Below are 22888 nucleotides of genomic sequence, written 5' to 3'. Positions count from 1 at the left end.
ACACCATAGTGTGATGGTGTGTCCGAACATCATAGTTGCACCCTATTGGATATGGTGCGTACCATGATGTCTCTTATCGAATTACCACTATCGTTCATGGGTTAGGCATTAGAGACAACCACATTCACTTTAAATAGGGCACCACGTAATTCCGTTGAGATGACACCGTATGAATATGGTTTAGAGAAACCTAAGTTGTCGTTTCTTAAAGGTTTGGGGCTGCGACGCTTATGTGAAAAAGTTTCAGGTTGATAAGCTCGAACCCAAAGCGGATAAAATGCATCTTCATAGGACACCCAAAACAGTTGGGTATACCTCCTAATTCAGATCCGAAAGCAATATGGATTGTTTCTTGAATCGGGTCCTTTCTCGAGGAAAGGTTTGTCTCGAAAGAATTGAGTGGGAGGATGGTGGAGACTTGATGAGGTTATTGAACCGTCACTTCAACTAGTGTGTAGCAGGGCACAGGAAGTTGTTCCTGTGGCACCTACACCAATTGAAGTAGAAGCTTATGATAGTGATCATGAAGTTTCGGATCAAGTCACTACCGTACCTCGTAGGGTGACAAGGATGCGTACTACTTCAGAGTGGTACGGTAATCCTGTCTTGAAGGTCATGTTGCTAGACAACAATGAACCTACGAGCTATGGAGAAGCGATGGTGGGCCCAAATTCCGACAAATGGTTAGAAGCCATGAAATCCGAGATAGGATCCATGTATCAGAACAAAGCATGGACTTTGGTGGACTTGCCCAATGATCGGCAAGCCATTAAGATAAATGGATCTTTAAGAAGAAGACGGACGTGGATGGTAATGTCACCATCTATGAAGCTCGACTTGTGGCGAAGAGTTTTTCACAAGTTCAAGGAGTTGACTACGATGAGATTTTCTCATCCGTAGCGATGCTTAAGTCCGTCGGAATCATGTTAGCATAAGCTGCATTTATGAAATCTGGCAGATGGATGTCAAAACGAGTTTCCTTACCAGTTTCGTAAGGAAAGGTTGTATGCGATACAATCAGAAAGGTTTTGTCGATCCTAAGGATGCTAAAAGGTATGCTGGCTCCAGCGATCCTTCTAAGGACTGGAGTAAGCATCTTGGAGTTGGAATGTGCGCTTTGATGAGATGAATAAAGATTTTGGGTTTATACAAAGTTTATGAGAAACTTGTATTTCCAAAGAAGTGAGTGGGAGCACTATAGAATTTCTGATGAGTATATGTTGTTGACATATTGTTGATCAGAAATGACGTAGAATTTCTGGAAAGCATATAGGGTTATTTGAAAGTGTTTTTCAATGGAAAGCCTGGATTAAGCTACTTGAGCATTGAGCATCAAGATCTATAAGGATAGATCAAAACACTTAATGGTACTTTCAAATGAGCACATACCTTGACATGATCTTGAAGGTGTTCAAGATGGACCAGTCAAAGAAGGAGTTCTTGCCTGAATTGTAAGGTACGAAGTTAAGACTTAAAGCTCGACCACGGCAGAATAGAGAGAAAGGACGAAGGTCGTCCCCTATGCTTAAGACGTAGGCTCTTCAGTATGCTATGCTGTGTACCGCACCTGAAGTGTGCCTTGCCATGAGTCAGTCAAGGGGTACAAGAGTGATCCATGAATGGATCACAGGACAGCGGTCAAAGTTATCCTTAGTAACTAGTGGACTAAGGAATTTTCCCGATTATGGAGGTGGTAAAAGAGTTCGTCGTAAAGGGTTACGTCGATGCAAGCTTAACACCTATCCGGATAGCTCTGAGTAGAGATACCGGATACGTATAATGGAGCAACAATTTAGAATAGCTCCAAGTAGAACAGTTATTTGGAATAGCTCCAAATAGAGCGTGGTAGCTGCATCTAGGAGATGACATAGAGATTTGTAAAGCACATACGGATCTGATTGTTGCAGACCCGTTGACTAAAACCTCTCTCACAAGCAAAACATGATCAAACCCCAGAACTCATTGAGTCTTAATCACATGATGATGTGAACTAGTTTAATGACACTAGTAAACTCTTTGGATGTTGATCACATGGCGATGTGACCTGTCAGTGTTAATCACATGGCGATGTGAACTAGATTATTGACTCTAGTGCAAGTGGGAGACTGTTGGAAATATGCCCTAGAGGCAATAATAAAAGTATTATTATATTTCCTTGTTCATGATAATTGTCTTTTATTCATGCTATAACTGTATTATCCGGAAATCGTAATACACGTGTGAATACATAGACCACAATATGTCCCTAGTGAGCCTCTAGTTGACTAGCTCGTTGTGATCAACAGATAGTCATGATTTCCTGGCTATGGACATTGGATGTCGTTGATAACGGGATCACATCATTAGGAGAATGATGTGATGGACAAGACCCAATCCTAAGCCTAGCACAAAGATCGTGTAGTTCGTATGCTAAAGCTTTTCTAATGTCAAGTATCTTTTCCTTAGACCATGAGATTGTGCAACTCCCGGATACCGTAGGAATGCTTTGGGTGTACCAAACGTCACAACGTAACTGGGTGGCTATAAAGGTGCATTACAGGTATCTCCGAAAGTATCTGTTGGGTTGGCACGAATCGAGACTGGGATTTGTCACTCCGTGTAAACGGAGAGGTATCTCTGGGCCCACTCGGTAGGACATCATCATAATGTGCACAATGTGACCAAGGGGTTGATCACGGGATGATGTGTTACGGAACGAGTAAAGAGACTTGCCGGTAACGAGATTGAACAAGGTATCGGTATACCGACGATCGAATCTCGGGCAAGTACAATACCGCTAGACAAAGGGAATTGCATACGGGATTGATTAAGTCCTTGACATCGTGGTTCATCCGATGAGATCATCGTGGAACATGTGGGAGCCAACATGGGTATCCAGATCCCGCTGTTGGTTATTGACCGGAGAACGTCTCGGTCATGTCTGCATGTCTCCCGAACCCGTAGGGTCTACACACTTAAGGTTCGATGACGCTAGGGTTATAAAGGAAGTTTGTATGTGGTTACCGAATGTTGTTCGGAGTCCCGGATGAGATCCCGGACGTCACGAGGAGTTCCGGAATGGTCCGGAGGTAAAGATTTATATATGGGAAGTCCTGTTTTGGTCACCGGAAGAGTTTCGGGGTTTATCGGTAACGTACCGGGACCACCGGGAGGGTCCCGGGGGTCCACCAAGTGGGGCCACCAACCCCGGAGGCTTGCATGGGCCAAGAGTGGTGAGGGACCAGCCCCTTAGTGGGCTGGTGCGCCTCCCACAAGGGCCCATGGCGCCTAAGAGGTGGAAAGGGGGCAAACCCTAAGGGGATATGGGCCTTAGGGCCCATATTGGTGCGCCTCCCTCTCCTCTCCCCTCTTGGCCGCCACCCCCTTTGCCATCTAGGGCTGCCGCCCCCCTAGGGGTGGGAACCCTAGAGGGGGCGCACCCTCCTCCCTCTCCCCTATAAATAGTGAGGCATAGGGCTGCCCATAACACGCGATTCGATCTCTCGTTGGTGCAGCCCTGCGTCTCTTCTTCCTCCTCTTCTAGCCACGCTCCTCCACCACCACCACGCCGTTGTGCTACTGCTGGATGGAGTCTTCCTCAACCTCTCCCTCACTCCTTGCCGGATCAAGGCATGGGAGACGTCACCGGGCTGTACGTGTGTTGAACGCGGAGGTGTCGTCCGTTCGGCACTTGGTCATCGGTGATTTGGATCACGACGAGTACGACTCCATCAACCCCGTTCACTTGAACGCTTCCGCTTAGCGATCTACAAGGGTATGTAGATGCACTCTCCTTCCCCTCGTTGCTAGTTTCTCCATAGATAGATCTTGGTGACACGTAGGAAAATTTTGAATTTCTGCTACGTTCCCCAACATTAGGTCCATCCTAATCACCTCCCAAAATTGTTGATAGAAGAAGAAAGGAATCCCATCTGGTCCAGGGGCACCATCAGGGTAGGAGTCAAAGACTACTTTCTTTATCTCTTCTTCAGTAAAAGGTGATTCTAGGTTCTCATTCTCTACAAGTGTGACTAATTCCTCTGCAAAGAAAAAGTCAGAGCTCAGTGTGAAGCCACTGTTGTGCTCTTTTTTGAACAGATCTTTATAGAAGTCTACTGCTACTCCAAGCATATCTTTAATGTCATTGACAGGCCCATCAGGGCCATCTAAAGAGTGGATGAGGGTTCTCCTCCTCCTTTGATTAGCCACTGCATGGAAGTATGCAGTGTTCCTATCTCCTTCTTTAATATCTCTATCTCTAGATCTCTGTTTAGCTTTAGTTTCTTCCTGAAGCCAAATTTTCTGGAGTTCAGTATGAATGAATTTCATTCTGTTGAACTCCCCTTCAGAAAGATCAGAGGTTTCAGATTTAACATATAAAGTGTCAAATTCCTCCACTAAGATTTTCTTATATCTCCTAAGATTAGCCTCTTCATTGGAGTTCCAGCCTTTAGTGACTCTCCTGAGGCTTCTAATCTTGATCTGCCAGTTATCTATGCTAGAGATGGCATTGTTTGGCTCAGACCAAATTTTGAGAATAAGATCAGAAAAATCAGCTCTAGCAACCACCATTTTTCCATCTTATAACTACTTTTCCTAGGTTGGACATCAATCCCAGAGTCCCAAAGGAGGTGTGTGTGGTCACTGCCACATCTAGGTAAAGATCTACATGTAGCTAGAGGAAAAAGGGCATCCATGTCAGTATTGCAGAAGAGTCTATCAATAGTAGACATGATGAGGTCCACTTGGTTATTTTCCTAAGTGAATTTTCTGCTAGAGAGCTTGATCTCCAGCAGTCCCCAGATTTCAATCTAGGCATTGAAATTATTGCTCCATCTATGATTGATTACTCCATTACTTTTCTCTTTAGCATTCCTAACTAGATTAAAATCCCCTCCAATTAGGGTGGGCAAGTGATTGTCTACAAATAAAGAGTGCAGCTCAGAAATAAAGGTTGCCTTGCCCTCTTCATAAGAGGAGCCATATACTACAACTACCCTAAATACATGACCCTGGGCTTTGTGTCTTAGCTCACAACTGACAGAAAAAATTTAAATGTGACCAGGAGATCACCTCAAAGACATCTTGCTCCACTCCCACCAGGATGCCCCCAGCAGTGCCTGTGGCAGGGAGGTGATGCCAGGCAAAATCTCTGTGTCCAATTAAAGATTTAAGATAGGAAGGGGAGAACTCCTCCTTTTTGGTTTCCTGAAAACCTATGATATTGGCATGGGTTTTGGCTAAAGTGTCTATAATGAGAGGTTTTCTGCCTGCAACTGAAATACCCCTAACGTTCCAGAATAGGGCATTCATTTAATCACTTCTGTCCTGGGGTGCTTGCCCCGCCTATTCTTCCTAACTAGTGACCAGAGACCCTCATTAGCACTACTAGGGAAAAGCCTAGCAGCAGCGCGGGTTTTGGGCCTATTAGTAGCGCGGGGGCCGGCGCTACTAATAAGGCGCTACAGCTAATGTATAGCAGTAGCGCGGGTGCCACCCGCGCTACTACTACGTCTGTTAGTAGTAGCGCGGGTAAAACCCGCGCTACTACTAATCTCTAATCTCTGGGTTTTTTTTTGAATTTTTTCGAAAAAAAATCGATTTTCCCCCTAATTTTCAAATTTCTGAATTATTTAAACCTCAAATCTCTAATCACCCCTCATCACTGCTCAATTTAATCTCTAATCACCCCTCATCATTCCAAATAATCTAACTTCCCGGACGGTCACCCATCCTCTCACTACTCCAGCCTGAGCATGCTTAACTTCCCGGTTCTATTCTCCCTCGTTTCCAAGTCTGCACTTGTTGTTTTCCTGACAATAGTAAGATGTCAATCCTGTTAACCTCAGGAATTTAGCTTGAGCATGAAGTCACACATTTCACTGTTTGAGTTTGAAACTATTGTTCTAAAAAATTAGTAACACTAATATTTCTTGAATAATTAGTTTGAGCACAGTTTGACCATAGTTTGACCAGATTTGACCAAAATTCAAAAAAACTAAAATAATTGTTTAGTAACACTAATATTCTTGAATAATTAGTTTGACCAGATTTAACAAAAAATAAAAAAAAAATAAAATTTGATGATTTTTTCCCTCCAGATCTTAAAAGCCCCGTAACTTTTTTCTGTTTGGTTTTTGAGGATTTTAAAAATGTTTAACGGGGTTCCCCCAGTTAAATTTGGATGTAACTTTTTGAGTAGATGATTTTTCATATAAAAAACTTTTTCATCCGAGTTAGTATGCAAAAGTTATGCCCATTTTTACAAATTCTTGAGAGATTTTGCAAATAAAGTCGAAATTCATATTTGCAAATTTTCCCAACAACTAGACCACATATCACATGCGAAACTTATTTTTTTTTGACATTTTCTTAATTTTCTTTTATTTTTTTAAAACTGAAAAGGCGATCCACGCGGGGGGGGGGGGGGGGGTAGAGTTTGAAAATGGGACCTTTAGTAGTAGCGCGGGTTTTTACCCCTCGCTACTACTATGGCACCACTTAGTAGTAGCGAGGGCTAAAAACCAACACTATTGCTATCAAACTTAGTAGTAGCGAGGGTTAAAAACCCGCGCTACTACTATGGCATGTCCCGGGGGGGCACGATAGAGACTGCTTAGTAGTAGCAAGGGTTAAAAACCCGCGCTACTGCTATCAACTTAGTAGTAGCGAGGTTTACAAACCGGCGCTACTGGTAAATAGCAGTAGCGTGGATTTTTAACCCTCGCTACTAGTAGCTTTCTGTGTATAAGCTTTTCCCTAGTAGTGTAGGACTTGATGGTGGGTCAGAGGTCAATATTGCAAGTTCAGACACATGACCTTCAGTCATGGTCTGACTTTTGCTCAGTTCCACCATAGTGTGTGAGGAGGAAACACTAGTTTCTTGTCTTGGATCAACCTCTACACCAATGCTAGTGGCAACTGAGAGAAAAGCAGGATCATAAAACATGTTAAAAGAGTTTTGATTCTTACCATGTGGTTTCTGGACCTCCGAGTTCTGGACTTCCTTGAGCTGCTGGGCTTTCTCCATGATGGTCCTCTTGTCACCAGCAATCCTTGAACTTGTCCTGGCAGCTTGGACATGGCCCCACTTCTTGGTGTCAGCAGCAGTGTTCATGGCAGGGAAATCAATCTCATATTGCTCTCCAAGTTGATTATTTTCAATGGTGGCATCCAAAACTTCATTCTCATCATCATCAGTCTCAATCTCATCTTCCCCCACCAGTTCCATTTCCCTCAACAGGTTGAATCCTACAGAGTCACCTTGCTCTGAATTGAGCAATTGTTCAAGAGCTTGTATCCTGGGTAGGTACTGAGATTCAGGCAGCTGGTTCCTCAGCATGGAGGTTGGGGTGGAGGCCTCATGGGAGTGTTGTTGCCCTGTGACTTGAGTTCTGTGGGTAGAGTTACCAGTACCAGTAAGGGAGCCAGAATCAGAGCCAGTCCTGGATCCATGCTGGGATCTCCCATCATTTGAGGCACTATCTTTGGACATTGTTTCCAGAGAAGTACTGGTATCCATTGAAGGGTTGGTTGCAGCTATAGCTTCATCACTGTCAGTTGGCTCAACTTCAAACAACAGTTTGTAGATTTTACCTCTGATGCCAAAAAGCCTCTCTGTTGAAATCTTAGTGTGATCCTTGCATGAGATCTTGACCCTGACTGATTCATAAAAGGATTTGAAGTTGTGCTGCCAGTCTACATCCAGCAACACCCCCAGAGTGAAAGTGATTTGATCAAGCATTGACCATTCACACCATTTAGGGTTCATTTTCCTGATTTTGAGAAATACAGAAGTATGATTATTGAATTGTTTAAAAATTCAGGCTCCATGAATCCCGAGTTCCATTTATCATTATCGCTCAATAATAACATACACTATTTTGTTACAGCTCAATATTTTTATAAGTTCTTGAATGAAGATGAAGTGGTATCTTATCCAGCTATAATGTCTATTGTTGTACTAAAATAGCGTCAATTAATATGGAGCGAACGGAGCAGCAGTACACATGATGCTAAAATGTGGTTCGCTTTTGCTCTTATTTTACAAAACGAGAGCTCTAGTTTTCAGCATGAGAGACCTGTCAGGGTATGTATATACGTAGCCAAAGCAAAGCCAGGCCACGTATGGTAGGAGTACGTACCATCACAAGAACTGTACTGACCAGCCCTGCCCCCTGCCACTCCCGTCTTAAATGCAAACACATCTAACCTTCACCGCCCACTTGAATGCCCTTGCGACGTCTCCTATCATGGCTATCTATAAACGCCGGCCGGCCACACCATGCCTTCTCCTCCTCCTCCTCCTCCTCCTCGTCAACAGCTAGCCAGCAAGAAGCAGAGCAGCTCAGAACCGAGCACAGACCGAAGCGGAGCCAAACGAAAGAAGGGATCTAACCTAGCCAGCCGGCGATCGACCGAGAGATGGCGCGGTGGTGTCAGCTGGCGGCGGTGCTGCTCGCCGTGTCGATGGCGGCGTCGACGACGGTGGCGCAGGACGCGCTGCAGACCAAGTGCCAGGAGGACCTGCAGAAGCTGTCAGACTGCATGGACTACGCGACGGGGCACGAGGACACGCCGTCGGCCAAGTGCTGCGAGGACACGGCGGACACGCAGAAGTCGCGGCCCGAGTGCCTCTGCTCCATCATCCAGCAGGTGCACAGCGGCAGCCACGGCGTGCAGCAGCTCGGCCTCCGCTTCGACCGCCTCCTGGCCCAGCCCGCCGCCTGCAAGCTCCCCAACGCCAACGTTTCCCTCTGCATCAGTGAGTACCTTGCTCAGCTAGTCACACGGCACCTAGCTCCGATTGACCCCTCTGTGTTTGATTAGTTTATTTGTTTGCCTCGTTAGTTCTGCTGTTCATGCGTTTGAATCTCGAGATCTCATCACTCACAATATACAGTACTCGGCATTAACTTGATTAATTAGTTGGGTTCTTATATGAAAGTAAAAAGAGCCCTCGCAAAGAAAAGGAAGTAAAAACAAGTAGGAAAAAAAACTTGGAAAAGGGAAGAAGATAGTATTCTACAGTTTTGCTACACACTAGATGCAGAGGCTGAGGACGTTCCCCTCTTTTCTTGAAAAAAAAAACAAATATTTCTGTTACACACTTTTCGTGTGTTGATACTTATAGAGTGGTTAGTGTGGAGGTCGTTGTATCCTAGCTCACCATAGATCAAACCTCAAGTTTACGTATAACTTCTTAGGGCAACTCGAACGCGGGGCGCTTGGGTAGGCACCAGGATTGCTTTCCTATCGATGTGCCAATCGATTGCAGTTGGAGCCGTCAAAAAGACGCGTCAGATGCTTCCTTCATTTCTTTTTTCGGCACGTGGCACATAAACCGTTTAGTTAGCGTATGATTAGCGTCCATTATTAGCGTATAGCGTTGGAAGGTAGAGCTCTTAGATATTTTCTAATTTCATAATATTAATTTTTTCCTTCATAAGCGCCTTTTTTTAGTGGTTGGTGAAATACGTACTTACTCGGTGTATTTGTCAATAACAAGACAATAGTTGTGATTTCGTCAATCTCAACTAACTAAATCTTCAGTTAATGTTTTGTGTAAACATGCACTATATTATGGTCTACATGAGCACGTGCATGAGTGTGTCTCTCTTGTATTCGATGGTTTTTGAAGCAAGTAGAGACCCTTGGCGTCAGGAAGTCAATCGTGATGAAATGGGGATATGGCACCGTTTTAAGGCTTGTTTGATTCATAGGAAAAGTAAAGGAAAAGCGCAAGAATAGAAAAATAAAAGCTTTGCAAGCACTATTCATTCCTTTGTTTCAGAGGAATGGAGTGAAGGAAATTTTTATTTGATCTCACAATTCACTTGGATCTCTTTTTAGAATTTATACCGGTCTGGTTTGACTTTGATTTAATCATGTATGGTGGAATTCCTGTGTTTTGCTATTCATGTGAATCAAACATGCAAGTCTATAGAACTTTTGTGGTTTTCAACCCTTTGTTTCGCACCTGCTTTTCGATTATATTTTGCGCGTTTTCTATTCCTACATTTGTAAAACCCTGCGTTTGCACCAAAATCGCAGCTCATAGGCATGCGTAAGTGCTGTGTTAGGCCGAGCACACAATATAATCTTTGTACGCGGAGAAAGCAGGCCAGCTGCATGTTGGGCCTAGCTACAGGTGGTCAGGTCATCGACTCGCGTACAAGATTGAGCCCATTTTGCGCACGCGCGCGCACACACACACTCTCATATTGATTCTCAAAAAAAAAACCCACAAACTCTCGTATTTGATTCTGAAAAAAAAAAACTCTGATGTTCCTAATTGTCTGCAATTACCTTGTTTCTAAGCACTGAATTTCCCTTAAAAAAATCAATTCTCAGTGAGTCAGAGTGCCTAAAGTTACTTGCCTTTCTTTTCTTATATGTTTCACTTCAAATATTTTATTGATACTGAACCAGGAGTGTTAATTCTCCCCCGCAAAAAAAAGGAGTGTTCATTCTCATATCACAACTAAACTAAACTAATCAATAAAATGACAGCATGCATGTCCCAGATGCAGAGGCCGGGGTCATCCTTCTTTTCAAAAAAAATAAAAGATAATTGTTGATAGTCAAGTTTGACAGTGGTTATTTTCTAACACATTCTAATTGCTGATGATGCTCTCCCTTGCTAGACCTGCTGCACCTGACCCCGAGCTCGCCAGACTACGCTCTCTTCGCAAATGCTTCCAAGAGTAAGTTTTTTGAATCCTTTGCCTCGATTTCACAATTATGATTGATTAGTAACTGCGAATTTAAGAACCTATTTCAGAGAACTGCAGCTTGTAGACAATTTGATACAGAAACGGAGTTGGCTAAAACATTTAGTTCTGTGAAACATGTTCTTGAACATGATGTCGAAATATGGTAAAAGCGAGTTGTCTCTGTCTTTATTTTGTGAAATTTGCTAGTTATTGTATATCATAGGAGTCCCCTCAACAGCTAGTTCTGCGAAATGTTCAAAGATAGTAAAAGTGGCATGTCCAGTTACTGTCTGTATTGTTGTGAAATTTACTACTATCTCCGTCCCATAATGTAAGACGGTTTATAAACTAGTGTAACTTGCAAAAACATTTTATATTTTGGGACGAAGGTAGTAGTAGTTATCATATGGAGTCCCCTTGTTAGCTGAATATATGCTAACTCGAAGTGTTGTTCTCCCCTGCAGTTACTCCGTCCACTGCCGCGCCAGCGAGAGACACCGCCGACGGCTTCAAGGTTCCGACGGGGCTCGGTTATGGCGTCGTGGCGGCGGCCGTCGTCTCTGCTGTCTTCTCATCCATCTTCTGATTTTTGGACAAGCACACGCTCTTTTATCCTCTCCCTTTCTTCTATCCTTCATGTTTGTTTACATAACTCTGCAAGTTCCCACACAACGACACGATGCTTTAGATGATCTATATCTACTCACGTGGTAAGAGGATTCGTTCGGATGACTTACTCTTGTTTTACCCCAGACAAGTAGATGGAAAGTTGAGACTTGTGTTTCTTCATGTGGAAGTGATGGTTTGTAGTAATATCCTGAAAAAATGTGGTTATGTTCTTCTTGTTCTAATTAAAATCTGGTACGCAAACGCCATGTGTTGGTGGCAGATGCTTAACCACGACAGAGCTATATTGATTGTATTTTCGTGGATAGATTGTTTAGATAGCCAGGGCTGATACAACGAGCAATTTGAACTAGGTTTCCGTCCTGCTTTATATATAAAACAAAACCCACATTACATGATTAAATGATATAAAATATTTCCTCCGTCTTAAAATAAGTGTTTCAAATTTAGTATAATTTTGTACTAAAGTTAGCACAAAGTTGAGACACTTATTTTGAAACGGAAGGTGTGGTGAGGAAGCCTTTTTACAAACTACATCAAAGAATGACCGAACAACACCGAAATTCAATTTAGCCCCGTGCCCAAAAATATCTTTTCAAATGTCAGAAAAATCAGGATAAAATTTTATGTGATCTTAGTGACATCAAAATGCTACCTGCAAATTTTGAGGCACAAAGGTTAAGCATTTTGGCATGTGCAAAAATAAAATAAAATTGAAGACCAAATGTCACCCCAAAATGCCCATCCCAATTTTGTTGTTTTCACCGACAAAACACTCAGTTTCAAATGAAATTCTTCAAGCATGCTTGCGACACTAACTCGAACATCTACAAAAAAATTCAGAACTTTATGTTTTTTTTACATTTTTATGAATTTACTGTTCATCCCTGGGAGCCAGAACCCCCCCCCCCCCCCCTCAACAATAGGATTAGAAGAACATGCACAAAGACACAAAAACGACACGAAGATGCTGCCAAACAAGAGCAAAGGACGACCTCAACAAACCACCATGGCCTGACGGACGACGCCTGAGCTCCACAACAACGCCCTAAGAGGGTAACGCTGCAAAGTGTCGCCCGCGCCCCCAGCTATGTGATTGGTATGAAATTCACGATGACGTCCTCAAGAGGAAAGCAGTACTGCGGCGCCCGCGCCAAATCGTGAAGCTTTCTTTGAAACTCAACTACACCACCACGAGGCACCTAGGTCACCGCTGCAAAGCTTTCCTCGAAACTCACACACAGCACCACGAGGCACCTAGGTCATCGCTGCGACGATGTCCAGCCCACCTGAACCTGGAGCCCGCCAATTCACCGTGAAGGGAACAAACCAGGGCCAAACCCCTTGCTGTGCACACGACCAAGATGCATAGCCGCCACCACCACGATGGATCCCCTCGGAGAGCCAACCGGCTAGCCCGGCATCCAAGGCCGCCGCCCTAGCAACATATGTCGAACCCCTCACCGGCACCATAACGCGCTGATGCCACCAACCAGGAAGGGAAGTAAGCACCTTGGTCCCTCCCAAACCACGAGTCCCCACCACGGTAGAAGGACGAAGGGAGGCCAAAGCCACTGACACGTCTGCCGGCCGAAGAAGTACTTGTTAGATTGGGAAGCGTTCCTACTCCCTCGTAAGGGAGCCGCGATGGTTTATATTGATATGAGGCAGAAGCCCTGCCGTGGCTTACAAGTTGAACCGATCGCCAACGATACGGTCGTTACAGCAGAGGTTGAGATAGCTACGAGAGAGAGGGAGAGAAGATATGCTGTTGAGATTACAAGTTAAAGATAAACATAAATTCCAACACCCTCCCTTAATCTCAACTATCCTAGATTCAGATTCCTGTTGAATTCTTCAAATGGTTTTGTAGGCAGTGCCTTGGTAAACCCATCAGCTACTTGATCTTTGGAAGGGATGAACCGTATCTCAAGTTTCTTGTCTGCAACTCTTTCACGTACAAAGTGAAAGTCAATTTCAATATGTTTTGTTCTGGCATGGAAGACAGGATTTGCAGATAAATATGTTGCACCCAAGTTGTCACACCACAGACACGAGATACAATTTAACTTAACTCCCAGTTCCTCAAGTAGTGACTCCAACCAAATAATCTCTGCAGTGGCATTGGCCAAAGATTTATACTCAGCCTCTGTACTTAACCTTGATACTGTTGCCTGTTTTCTTGCACACCAAGAGATGAGATTGGACCCAAAGAAGACTGCAAAGCCTCCAGTTGATTTTCTGTCATCACTACAACCTGCCCAATCAGCATCAGAAAATGCACTCACAAGTGTAGAATTAGAACGTCTGAAATTAAGGCCCAAGCTCACAGTGTGCTTTACATATCTCACAATCCTCTTGATGGCTGACCAGTGTGCAGTGGTAGGAGCATGCAGATACTGACATACTTTGTTAACAGCAAATGAGATATCTGGACGTGTAAGTGTCAAGTATTGTAATGCTCCAACAGTGCTTTTGTACCTTGTACTTTCTGTCTCTTGAAGAGGCTCACCTTCATAAGCTGAGAGTCTTTCTGAAGAGGACAATGGAGTAAGCGCAGGTTTACAGCTCTTCATGCCCATGCGCACCAGAAGCTCATTGGCATACTTCTCTTGATTTAAAACTATGCCATCCTGAGTCTTCTTAACCTCAATACCTAGAAAGAAGTGTAGATCTCCCAGATCCTTCAAGGCAAACTCTGAGCTCAAGTCATGTAGAAGAGCATTAGTAGCATCTTGTGATGAACTTGCCACAATAATGTCATCAACATAGATAAGCACAAAAATGACCACTTTTGCCTTGTTGTAAATGAACAGAGATGTATCAGCTCTTGATGCAAAGAAACGAAGACATCTCAATTGAGTGCTCAACCTAGAATACCATGCTCTAGGTGCCTGTTTTAACCCATAAAGCGACTTGTCAAGTCTGCATACATAATGTGGTGTTTTCTTACTCACATACCCAGGTGGTTGTCTCATGTAGACTTCCTCTTCCAGAACGCCATGCAAGAACGCGTTCTGTACATCCAGCTGACGCAGACTCCATCCCCTGGACACAGCAATAGCTAGAACAAGTCTTATCGTAGCAGCTTTTACAACTGGACTAAAAGTATCTTCATAGTCAATACCATAGCGCTGTTTAAAACCCTTTGCAACCAACCGTGCCTTATACCTGTCAACAGTTCCATCTGCCCTTTTTTTAACTCTGTACACCCATTTGCAGTCAATAATATTTTTACCTCTCTGATCTGGCACAAGATGCCAGGTTTTATTTTTCATGAGTGCAGAGTATTCTTCATCCATGGCTTTCTTCCACCTTGGATCATCAAGTGCCTCATTCAACGATGTTGGTTCACCTGAGATACACAACATACCATATCGTATAGTACCATCAGTACGTATTTTTGGATTCTTTATACCTTTCTGTAGACGTGTCATGACTCGTGTAGAAGTTGCTGGCTGTACACGCTGCATAGGAGGGTCTGCCGCAGAAGATCCAGGAGACCCCGCTGGTGTTGCCACAGGAGATCCAGACGAGCCAGGTGTGGCCCCGTCTCCACCAGTCATCCTGGTGTCCACAGAGTCGTCAGATGCAGAGGATCCCGCCTCGCCTGGCACATGCATGCAGGGAGACAGCGACGCGGAGCCCGAAGGGGATGCGGCCCCGCCTGCAGATGATGTGGCGGCTCGGGGGTGGCTGCCTGGAGCGCGAGACCGTGGTGTGGAGCACGAGGAGGATACGATCCCGCTGGCTGGCGACGTGGCGACTCCGGGCTGGCTGATCGAGGGAGCGCGTCCGCGCCTGCCGCGCCCGTGATCCGAGGACGATTTTGTCCCGCGATCCGAGGCCAACTGCCGCACAGGAGTTGCTGGCGCAGCCGGATCAGCTCCATTTTCAGCGTCGTTTTCGTCTTCTTGCAGCACATGAAATAACCCGTTTTGATCATTCTGAGCACCGTTTTGAGCGCCGTTTCCATTGCTGACCTGCACAGGAACAAGAGCAGAACTAGTGCTAGCAATATTATCATCATTTTGGTTAGTGCAATTGTCTCCCCCTTGATCAAAACTGCGAAGATGTTTAGGAAGGAGAAGAATTTCTTTTCGAAGAAGTGCACCAGCGTTAGGATGTAGAGATGCAAATGGAAAGATGGACTCATCGAATACAACATCTCTAGATATATAGATTCTTCCTGTAGGAACATCCAAGCACTTGACTCCTTTGTGCATGGGACTATACCCTAAGAACACACACCTCTTCGAACGAAAAGCAAGTTTACGTGTATTGTAGGACCGAAGATTCGGCCAACATGCACAACCAAAGATGCGAAGGGATGTGTAATCTGGTGTTATACCAAGGAGTCGTGTGATGGGTGTTTCAAGCTTGATGACCTTACTAGGGAGCAAGTTGATAAGGTATGTAGCAGTTAAGAAAGCTTCATCCCAAAACTTAAGTGGCATGGATGCATTTGCTAGCAATGCAAGCCCTACATCGACAATGTGACGATGCTTTCTTTCAGCAGACCCATTTTGCTGGTGAGCGTGAGGGCAAGAAACATGATGGGAAATGCCAAGTTTTTGGAAGAATGAGTTGAGTTTCTCATACTCACCTCCCCAGTCTGTTTGCATAGCAATAATTTTAGAGCTCAGTTTGCGTTCAACAAGGTTTTGGAAATTGATGAAAACTTGGAATACATTGGATCTCTTCTTTAATAAGTAAATCCAAGTAAATTTACTATAGTCATCAATAAAACTTACATAGTAGGAAAATCTACCAACAGAAGTGGGGGCTGGTCCCCAGACATCTGAAAATATGAGTTGCAAAGGTGCAGTGGATACACTGGTAGAGATAGGGTAAGGTAATTAACGACTTTTTGCTTGTTGACACGGATCGCAAACTGACTCAACACTAGGCTCATAGAGGAGCTTATTCTTGCTAAGGACATGTTTAACTATTACTGAGGACGGATGACCCAAGCGACTGTGCCACTTTGCTGAAGATGGCTTGACGACAAGGTACGCTTGTTTATTTGATGCTGCTGATGATGATGATATGAGTGGGTAGAGGCCTCCCACACACCGTCCTCTAAGAATGATTCTCCGTGTGGCCAGATCCTTAACCAAGAAGAAATAGGGATGAAACTCTATGAGAACATGATTATCACAAGTGAATCGATGAACAGAAAGAAGGCTTTTTGCTGCTTTAGGAACATGGAGAATATTTTTCAGATGCAAGTTTTTGATGGGGTTTTTAACAATTGAACTACCAATATGTGTTATTGCCATACCAGAACCGCTTGCCGTGTGGATTTGATCGCCTGCGTTGTACTTCTCCCGCATTGTCAGCCGATCAAGTTCTCCTGTGATATGATTTGTGGCTCCCGTGTCGGCATACCAGTTGGTATCTACGCCGTAGGTGGCTGCATGCGCCGCCTTTTCCTTTGGTTCTCCATCTTCATAGCGCCACCAGCAGAGCCGCGCCCCCCCGGATGATACTTGAGGCATATCTGGCACTCGGGGTTGTCGCGCTGCTGCTGATCACGCGCCTGTTGCGGTTGATTCTGGCGCTGGCGTCCTCTGTAGCTATTCCCGCCGCGAGCAGGAGAAGGCTGCCGATCTCCACGGCCGCGCCCCCTTGTGCCTCGCCCACGGTAGGGTCTCCCACGGGCTTTGCCGCGGCCTCTGTAGGCGGCGTTTGCAGAGGTGTGGAAACCACCAGGAGAAGCATCGCCCAACATCTCCATTCTTTGGTCAAAGGCGGAGATTTGGGCAAACAGATCTTCAGCAGTGATCGTGTTCTTGATGGCGCCGATCGCCGCAACCACAGGGTCATAGTCGCGGTCCAGCCCCGCCAAGATGTAGTCCACCATCTCCGGGTCAGAGACGGGATGACCGGCGGCTGCTAGCTCGTCGCCAAGACTCTTCATCTTGGCCATGAAGGCGGAGCTAGACATGGTGCCCTTCTTGGTGTTGGTGATCACAATTCTCAGATTTGTGATCCGAGATTGCGATTGGGAGGCGAAGATGGTTGTCACCGCTGTCCACACCTCGAAGGTGGACTCCTTTCCGATGACCTGCGCAAGTATTTCTGGGGTCATGGAATTTAGCAGATATGAGAGCACCTATTGATCTTTGGCGATCCAGGCCGCATACAGCGGGTTCGGCGCCATGGCCGTGGTTTTGTCCGCCTGCGTGATCTCCGCCATTTTGGGCAGAGCTGCATCGTTGTTGTCCAGTAGACCAGTCACCTGCGCGCCTCGCAGTGCTGGTAGGACTTGTGCCTTCCAGAGGATGAAGTTTCCTCTCGCGAGCTTCTCCATCGGCGGTGCCCCGAGGTTGAGGGAGGCGGACAACAAGGAAGACATGGCAACGGCGGCGGTGGTTGTGGTTTGTGGTTTTGTTGTAGCTAGATGTATTAGGAAGAGGTGGCTCTGATGACCATGTTAGATTGGGAAGCGTTCCTACTCCCTCGTAAGGGAGCCGCGATGGTTTATATTGATATGAGGCAGAAGCCCTGCCGTGGCTTACAAGTTGAACCGATCGCCAACGATACGATCGTTACAGCAGAGGTTGAGATAGCTACGAGAGAGAGGGAGAGAAGATATGTTGTTGAGATTACAAGTTAAAGATAAACATAAATTCCAACAGTACTTGGGCACACAAGATGAGATTCAGCCCCAGACATAAGGAAACTCCTCCCTCCCACGCCAACCAGAAGCGACCATGCCCACAAAGAGAAGCACCATGCCACCTGTCGGACAATGCCCAGCCCACCTGGTCCAAGCCCAGCCGGGACACCGCCCACCCTGAGGACAAGGATAGGTTGGCCAGCACGAGCCCGATGAGGCGCCGCCAGCCGCACCACCCAGATATGTTGCAAGCCAAGACTTGCGCGCGGACCGCACCACCTGCGCCCATGCGACAATACTGCATCCACTGTTGTTGGACAGCACCATGCAGTCACATCTATGCCACTGTCACCCGTGCGTGCCCTATCGCTATGCGCCGCCAACCATCTTCGCCCTCATACGACCGGACATACCATCCTGCAAGCCTCGATCGAGAGAGGAGCCTTTCCGCCACCTTCACTAGTGCATGCTCAGGACTTGATGATGCCCCTCAGGTGGCGGCATGATGAGAGGAGATGAAGGAGGGGGGTCATGTGGCCGACGACGACTAGGGAACCAGTCTCGCTGGGGAGGATGGCATGGGGGACACGAGGGCTTTTATTTGAAATATATATTACACCAATAGTTTAACAAGTTAGCCTATAAATTCCTTGTGTGACCAACATGTTGGCACGAATTACCTGTCAAGTTTATTCATTTAAAATATATGGTCACCATCTATTTGAGTGTCAGAATAACAAGTTGACAAGCATCAATCCTAAAATTGCTACAACAAGTTTGTATTATGTGCTCGAAACACTCCCGCCCCCGTCTCACCTAACCCTAGGCGACAAGGGCAGAATCTCACCTCACGCCGCCATCACGCCCCACGTCTCTGGCCCCTCCCCTCCCCGCTACCAGGCCACCTGCGGCCGAATCACGTGTTGTGGTGGCGGTGGCCGGGTCTCGCTCCCATAGCGCGCAAGTCCCCTCAGCTCCCATCTCGACGTTGCGGTGCCCAAGAGATTGGTGGCGCGTCCTTGTCCAGCTACCGACTCCCTTGTGCGGTGGAGCACGCTCCATCTCTAGCATCACAGATCTGTGGCAGCGACACACGAAGGCTCTTCTGGCCACGTCCTCCCGCAGCTCCCATGGTGGCTTTCTGATGTCTACTACGAAACCTTCTCCTTATAGACGTTGTTGGGCCTCCAAGTGCAGAGGTTTGTAGGACAGTAGCAAATTTCCCTCAAGTGAATGGCGTAAGGTTTATCAATCCATGGGAGGTGTAGGATGAAGATGGTATCTCTCAAATAACCCTGCAACCAAATAACAAAGAGTCTCTTGTATCCCCAACACACCCAATACAATGGTAAATTGTATAGGTGCACTAGTTCGGCAAAGAGATGGTGATACAAGTGCAATATGGATGGTAGATATGAGTATTTGTAATTTGAAAATATAAAAACAGCAAGGTAACAAGTGGTAAAAGTGAGCGTAAACGGTATTGAAATGCTAGGAAACAAGGCTTAGGGTTCATACTTTCACTAGTGCAAGTTCTCTCAATAATAATAACATAATTGGATCATATAACAATCCCTCGACATGCAACAAAGAGTCACTCCAAAGTCACTAATAGCGGAGAACGAACGAGGAGATTATTGTAGGGTACGAAACCACCTCAAAGTTATCCTTTTTGATTGATCTATTCAAGAGTCCGTAGTAAAATAACACGAAGCTATTCTTTCCTTTCGATCTATCATAGAGTTTGTACTAGAATAACACCTTAAGACACAAATCAACCAAAACCCTAATGTCACCTAGATACTCCAATGTCACCTCAAGTATCCGTGGGTATGACTATACGATATGCATCACACAATCTCAGATTCATCTATTCAACCAACACAAAGAACTTCAAAGAGTGCCCCAAAGTTTCTACCGGAGAGTCAAGACAAAAACATGTTCCAACCCCTATGCATAAGTTCACAAGGTGAACCCGCAAGTTGATCACCAAAACATACATCAAGTGGATCATGTGAATATCCCATTGTCACCGCAGATAAGCACATGCAAGACATACATTAAGTGTTCTCAAATCCTTAAAGACTCAATCTGATAAGATAACTTCAAAGGAAAAACTCAATCCATTACAAGAGAGCAAAGGGGGAGAAACATCATAAGATCCAACTATAATAGCAAAGCTCGCGATACATCAAGATCGTACCACCTCAAGAACATGAGAGAGAGAGATCAAACACATAGCTACTGGTACATACACTGAGCCCCGAGGGTGAACTACTCCCTCCTCATCATGGAGAGCACCGGGATGATGAAGATGGCCACAGGTGAGGGATCCCCCCTCCGGCAGGGTGCCGGAACAGGGTCCCGATTGGTTTTTGGTGGCTACAGAGCCTTGCGGCAGCGGAACTCCCGATCTATGGTGCTCCTGGATGTTTTTGGGGTATATGGGTATATATAGGAGGAAGAAGTAGGTCGGCGGAGCTGTGAGGGGCCCACGAGGGTGGGGGCACGCCAGGGGGGCAGGCGTGCCTCCCTGCCTCGTGGCCTCCTCGCTTTTTTCTGGACATCCACTCCAAGTCCTCTAGATCACGTTTGTTCCAAAAATAACTCTCCCGAAGGTTTAATTCCGTTTGGACTCCGTTTGATATTCCTTTTCTGCGAAACACTGAAATAGGCAAAAAAACAGCAATTTGGATTGGGCCTCCGGTTAATAGGTTAGTCCCAAAAATAATATAAAAGTGTATAATAAAGCCCATTAAACATCCAAAACAGATAATATAATAGCAAGGAATAATCATAAATTATAGATACGTTGGAGACGTATCACCTTCCTCCATCCCGGCGACGGCTCTGCCAGCTATGTCCTCCTCGCTCCCTCATCACCATCACTAATGGATTTTCGATGCGGCGCATCTCCTCGCCGTGCTACATCTCCTCTAGTGCTCCACCTTGACCTCCGACTGCTTAGGCGGTCCTGCCAACTCGTCCTCCCCGTGGCTTGGTCAGGGCATGTTTTGTAACGCCCCAGATTCGTTACGCCAGGTGTCCGCCAGTTATTCGCCGTCGTTGCCATGTCATTTGCTTGCGTGTTGCATTTTATCATGTTATCATGTGCATTTCATTTTGCATACATGCTCGTCTCATGCATCCGAGCCTTTTCCCTGTTGTCCGTTTTGCAATCCGGCACTCCTATGTCATCCGGCGTCCCCTTCTTGCCTCTCTTCGTGTGTGGGTATTAAACTTTCTCGGAATGGCCCGAGTTTTGCCAAGCGGCCTTGGTATAGCACCGGTAGACCGCCTATCAAGTTTCGTGCCATTTGGAGGTCGTTTGATACTCCAACGGTTAACCGGGTAACCGCAAAAGTCCCTCTCTCTTTGCAGCCCAGCACCCCTTCCAAAGTGGCCCAAAACCCATCTAACTCCCCTCCATGCTCTCGGTCGTTCGATCACGATCGCGTGGACGAAAACCGCTCCTTATTTGGACTCTCCTAGCTCCCAGAAACTATTTATATGCCCTCCCCGTCCAAATTCGCGGATGAAAATCCCCCCGAAACCCTAATTTCCCCTCGCCGTCGCCGGACGCGTCCGCCCAGCGCCGGACACGTCCGCCCCGCTCCCCCAGCCAATCGCAGTGCGCCACGTGGCCCCGCCGTCGCCGGACGCGTCCGCCCAGCGCCGGACACGTCCGCCCCGCTCCCCCAGCCAATCGCAGTGCGCGACGTGGCCCCGCCGCCGTCCCTCCGCGCCGCGGCCCGCCCGAGCCCATCCGGGGCCCGCGCGGCCCGCGCGCCGCCTCCGCCGCCCCGCTCGCCTCCGTCGCCTCCCCGGCCCGGCCGCGCCGCCGCCCGGTCCGGCTGCGCCGCCGCCCGGCCCGGCCGCCTCGCCGCCGGCGAGCTTCGCGCCCGGACGCCGCCTCCTCTCCGCCGCCGCGCCATGGCTCCGCATCCCGCGCCCCGAGGCCCTCCGCCCTCGCCGCCTTCGGCCCCGTGGCCGCGCCGCCCGGCCGCGCGCCACCCGAGACCCCGCGCGCCACCGGCCCCTCGCCGGAGCGCCGCGCCTCGCCGGGGCGCCGGTCGCTTCTCCCCGCGGTGCCGCGCCGTCCCGCCTTCTGCGCCGGCCCTGGCCACCGTCGCCAGGAGCCGCGGCGCCCCGCTGCTCCCTGCCGGCGCCTGCCACTGCTTCCGCGCAGCTCGCCGGAGCCGCCCCGCCGTCGTCCTCGCCGGATCTGGTCAACCGGGACCAGGTCCACCGGTCCCCGATCCAAACACGCCTTCCCCCGCCCGGATCTCTCCGTCCCGGAACCGTCCCGTCCCGGGTTGACTTTTCCCGGAGGTAAAATTCCACCAAGTCCCAGGATTTTTGTAATTTTCATGCCATGTTCGACATGCCGTATCTCTGCATCCGTAGCTCCATTTCGTGCATGTAATATGTCAAATTGTTCGCCTCGACGAGTACATCATTTCATTCTATTGCATCATATTCATTTGAGGTCATCTAGATGCCTGAATCATCGTTGTAAGAGTGCCTCATGATGTTTTCTGCTGTTTGTTGTCAGAACGAGCTCTTTTGTCATTTTTGCCATGATTGATGTGTGCATCCTATGAGGTTGATGTCTTCATGTGTTTTGAACTATGCTATGGATTCTTTAAAGAGGTGCTTACCATGTATTTTTGTGATCAATGTGGTGACTAGCACAAGCATGCAAACTAGGCATCGTGATGTTGCTGATTTTAGTCCCTGTTCTGCTGTTATTTTCATGCCATGTAAACATGATGCTACAGAGAGATCCATGCATATTTAGAGATATGTCAGTAAGGGTGTTTTGAACAATAGGTTATTGTCTATCCATTCATGCCCTTTCTTGTAATTATGGAGTAGTCTAGCATGTCATTTTCGTGCTCTACTTTTGCTTCAAAATGTTTCCTGGCAGATTGTTTACATG

At 46.8% G+C, this 22888-nt stretch overlaps 1 protein-coding gene across 1 annotated transcript; it reads left to right on the top strand.

Annotated features, from left to right (window-relative positions):
* Positions 1-8217: 8217 nt before the first annotated feature.
* Positions 8218-11528, top strand: LOC123157310 (non-specific lipid transfer protein GPI-anchored 1). The gene is made up of 3 exons (XM_044575566.1): positions 8218-8743; positions 10626-10685; positions 11159-11528. The coding sequence occupies exons 1-3, from the start codon at positions 8404-8406 to the stop codon at positions 11278-11280; spliced, it is 522 nt and encodes a 173-aa protein (XP_044431501.1). The 5' UTR covers positions 8218-8403; the 3' UTR covers positions 11281-11528.
* The last annotated feature ends 11360 nt before the right edge of the window (positions 11529-22888 follow it).

Source organism: Triticum aestivum, chromosome 7B (assembly GCF_018294505.1).
Source record: "Triticum aestivum cultivar Chinese Spring chromosome 7B, IWGSC CS RefSeq v2.1, whole genome shotgun sequence".
Taxonomy (NCBI): domain Eukaryota; kingdom Viridiplantae; phylum Streptophyta; class Magnoliopsida; order Poales; family Poaceae; genus Triticum; species Triticum aestivum.
This window is presented reverse-complemented; position numbering and strand designations above follow the sequence as displayed.

What these genes read in the sequence shown, in the direction of transcription:
- LOC123157310 (XM_044575566.1), top strand. Translation starts at nt 8,404, where the DNA reads ATGGCGCGGTGGTGTCAGCTGGCGGCGGTGCTGCTCGCCGTGTCGATG. An exon ending in CAACGTTTCCCTCTGCATCA is followed by an intron (nt 8,744 to 10,625) that starts GTGAGTACCTTG and finishes CTCCCTTGCTAG; the next exon opens with ACCTGCTGCACCTGACCCCG. An exon ending in CTTCGCAAATGCTTCCAAGA is followed by an intron (nt 10,686 to 11,158) that starts GTAAGTTTTTTG and finishes TCTCCCCTGCAG; the next exon opens with TTACTCCGTCCACTGCCGCG.